Raw genomic sequence first — 4,191 nt, forward strand, 5'->3', positions numbered from 1 at the left:
CATTTCCTGAAAGAATTTGCTCCCCAAAGCATTTTAATATTTATTTGAAGTTATGGTCAGATGCTTGGGAAAGGCATCTATCAACTTTTTCTCAAATTTCATACTTTTTATACTTGACTAGTTGTAAAAAATATTTAGAAGTGAAATTGGATTCAATAGTCTGATGTCATGTCGCCCAGCAACGGCCGCCATCGTGGTTCTAATAAAGAAAATATGTACTTTTTATTCTTCATGCTGGCTAGAACTTTTCATCTCTTGTGATAAGAATGTGTAAAAGTCAAAACATTTTCCTATGGATACGCTTTTAGGTTCGTCGGAGAAATATTTCATAAGGGCGTCCGCCATTGTTCCGATAGTTTAGAGCCAGTTACTATGTTACCATGTCGTCATTACGAGGGAAGTGACGTTACGACTGCCGAAGCGTATTAAGCTTTGATATTTCCCGAAGATGTACAAAAAGGGTTGATTTAATCATTTATGACAAGAACTCATTTAAGATAAATGTTGCCCTTCTAACTAAACTGGGCAATATCTCAGTTCAAACCTTTTCACCATCCGACTGATTATGTCATTCACTGTAATATATTATTATATCATACAGAGTAGAAACACAAATGCAAACGGTGTTCGAATAATTTGACTGTCCGCCTGTTCCAACGCCGCTAATCGTCGTAAACTTCGGCCTGCTTGTTGACCTGGTTACCGTTGAATGCTGCAATTTTTTAATATAATAATAGTAATAGACACACGTGACATCTTCGTGTGTTGGCTGAAGTTGGTTATCACCCTTTCGGTCATGTAGTATGTAGGTATAAGTAGAAGACACAGTCACTTAGTAACTGTCTTTTTTAAAATTTTCAACACTAGGTAGGGTATACTTACTTTTTATTTTTCCTTGCACGGTGTACACATACATGCTTACATACACAGGCTTTTACAAACACAGACTCACACGCATGCACTCACACACACACACACACACACACACACACACACACACACACACACACACATGCACACACATTGCAGTTATAATCACGGGTGCATATCGACTCGACATAATATTTAACCGACATAATTTGAATAACAAAACACGACAATCTACGAAGTTTCAAGTAAACCAACCCGCACTGTTCTTCCTGTCAAGAGCACTTTAAGATATTAAGAAGTTCATAGTGATAGCGACATCCTATTGTAAACACGCAAATGTACTTTTGTTTATTTTTATATTTCAAAAGGGAATCTACCATTATCGTGATTGGATAAGCGTGTAATTATAGATAACATGTGTTTCGAATTGTCCTAATCAGAGGTGTTGTATGCTATCGTTTACATTTACAGTTATAATTTATAATATATTATATTAATATGATAATAATTTATATTAAATCGTGTCGATTCATCGGTGTGGTGAATTTAAACGGTGTGTGTGTGTGTATGTGTGTGTGTGTTTGTTATGTGTGTGTGTATGTGTATATGTGTGTGTGTTTTGTGTGTGTGTGTTTGTTATGTGTGTGTATGTGTATATGTGTGTGTGTGTGTGTGTGTTTTGAACCGTAACAAAGTTGACATTGAGATCGCGGGAATTGTTGGACATTAAAATTCGAATTTTTCGGATTAATTGATCGATACGTTACCTTTGACATTCGATAACTTGTTTTGATTTGTTACAGTTTATAATTCAATTGGAGAACTAGAATATTCTAGTTGTTAATATTATAGTATTGTGGAGTGAATTTAACGATTTCAAAAATTGATATTTGACAGGATAAATAGCCTTAACGTTTATTGTTAAATGTGACAGCTGAACTTTAAGAGTTACTTTGATTTGTTTACTTACAATTTGAAAGTGTGTAAAAACTAATTCTAGCAACAACAAAAATGAGGCTTATGCCTAGATTTGCCACTTTGTTCTATGAATCCCTCATAAGGCACGGTGAGAAGCATTGTCCCCCACGAATGAGACCGTTATGGGAACATCCAGCTGGTGAGTTAACCTTTCTGTACTCTGGAAAATAAAAACACATACAAACTTTTTTGGGCCTGAAGAGGAGACTCGTCCTACATATAATATTATCGATTAAAATGTGTCCCTCATCTTGTCAAAAACTCTGAAACCTAAGACTTTAAAAAAAAGGAGTCCCAGGTTTGGAAGTTTTTGAAGTCTCCGTTTTTGGCAGTTTTTGACAAGATGAGAGTCATTTTACTTGGCGTCCCAGGTTTGAAATTTTTTGAAAACGTGAGTGAGGATCATTATAATCGATCGATATTTGAAGGACGAGTTTTCTAGCCAAACTTTTAAAAATATGACGGGTTTTTTTTGCTTCAGAGTACGTCAACATATTTATATTTTATAGATAGTATGCGCTTGGCTAAGAAGCTCATAACGTTGCCATCCGGAAGTATAACTGACCAACACACAAAACTGTGTGTATCCATGAACGTTTATAGTCAGGTTAATACAGTTTAGTGAGCATTAATCATAAACGCGGATGGCAAAAAACAATAACAAAGACCTGAGTGACGTCAACTAAGAACTATCTATAGATAGAATGCGCTTGGCCAAGGAGTTCACAACATTGCCATCCGGAAGTATAACGGACTAACACACAAAACTGTGTGTATCCATGAACGTTTATAGTCTGGTTAATACAGTTCAGTGAGCATTACTCATAAACGCGGATGGCAAAAAACAATAACAAAGACCTGAGTGACGCCAGTAAGAACTCTCTATATCAAATGTGACCCACCGCCTCAAACCGGCGTTACTTAGAGAAGAACCAGATGCCAAAGATTATTTCAATGTTAAAGTTAGAGTTCGGCTATGTGGTCTAGTGGTATGCCACTCGCTTTCGGATCGGAAGGCCCTGGGTTCGAACCTCGCTCTGCGCATAGTTGAGTCCTTGGAGAAGGCTCTTTACTCACATTCTCTCACCGTACTCAGGTGTAAAATGAGTACCTGGACGTTAACAGTTTTTCTGTCCGAAAAAAAAATGTAATATCGCCTAACATGCGTCATGTCCCGTCCTACGTGTTAAATGTTGCTGTTGGCCAGGCACCCCTTGTAAAGCGCTTTGAGCACGGTTAATGGATATTGCGCTATATAAATGCTGAATTTAAAGCTCAAAGTTAGAGTGTTCATAAATGTGAGATTTTAGTTTTGGGTACTATAAGAAACGATAATCAATAAAATATAGATGCTGTGCGCTTGGCTAAGAAACTCACAACATTGCCATCCAGAAATATAACGAACCAACACACAAAACTGGGTGTAACCTTGAACATTTATAGTCTGGTTAATACAGTTTAGTGAAAATTACTCACAAACATGGATGGCAAATAAAAAAAAAACAATAACAAAGACCTGAGTGACGTCAAGGTCGTTCTATCTGTTGACTTAAGCAACTTTTAATTATATTTTTGAAATATAAATTCAATTTTTAGCATGAAAATCACAGCAATTTAACCCTCTCCTTACCTCCCATAAAAAATCGTCAAATTCGTTACGATAAAATCAACAATTTTACCATTCTAATTTCTTTTGTATATCACAGAATTTAAAGAAAAGTTTTCGCCATAGCAAAAAAAACTTGACACTGCGATGTAGAGCTGAACAATATTATCTATAGAATTTACGTGTTGCTTTTCTGTTTGAGTGAAGAAAGATCTATTTTTGTGTTGGGTCTTGTGATGTTCCAGGGAAAATTCTGAAAACAGTTGGTAAGGAGAGAGTTAATACCGATTTGAGTCGATAGAATGTATCCAAATATCAACCAGTTAAACGTGTCCTCTGGAAATACATTATGTATTTCAAAATTTGGCCAGAAAACCCGTTTTTCAAAGATCGAACGATTTATATGATCCTCATCTTGGCGAGGTCTCAGGTTTGAGAGTTTTTGCCAAGAAGAGTGTCATTTAAATCGATCGATATTTGAAGGACGAGTTTTCTGGCCAAATGTTTTAAAAATAAAGTTGTTCCAATTAACTGGTTAATATGTTAATACAACGTCGTTATTGGATAGGGCACCCTTGTAAAGCGCTTTGATCATTTTTAGTGAATATTGCTCTATAGAAAGTTCGAAGATGACGTCACTCAGGTCTTTCTTATTGTTTTGTTGCCATCCGCGTTTATGAGTAATGCTCACTGAACTGTATTAACCCGACTATAAACGTTCATGGATACACACAGTT

At 36.1% G+C, this 4,191-nt stretch overlaps 1 protein-coding gene across 3 annotated transcripts in view; it reads left to right on the top strand.

Moving 5' to 3' along the window:
- Positions 1-841: 841 nt before the first annotated feature.
- Positions 842-4,191, top strand: part of LOC144969021 (mitochondrial pyruvate carrier 2-like) — a 17,534-nt gene continuing 14,184 nt past the window's right edge. The window contains exons 1-2 of one of the 3 annotated variants that reach the window (XM_078907976.1): positions 842-1,270; positions 1,768-1,987. In XM_078907976.1, the coding sequence (XP_078764102.1) occupies positions 1,882-1,987 (106 nt within the window). In that variant the 5' untranslated portion in view covers positions 842-1,270; positions 1,768-1,881. Of the gene's footprint in view, positions 1,313-1,673; positions 1,988-4,191 lie in introns of all 3 variants that reach the window. The other 2 variants (XM_078907974.1, XM_078907975.1) reach the window with 2 other exon arrangements.

This window comes from Berghia stephanieae, chromosome 3 (assembly GCF_034508935.2).
Source record: "Berghia stephanieae isolate SIO BIC M18660-M18661 chromosome 3, UCSD_Bste_1.3, whole genome shotgun sequence".
Classification (NCBI taxonomy): Eukaryota; Metazoa; Mollusca; class Gastropoda; order Nudibranchia; family Aeolidiidae; genus Berghia; species Berghia stephanieae.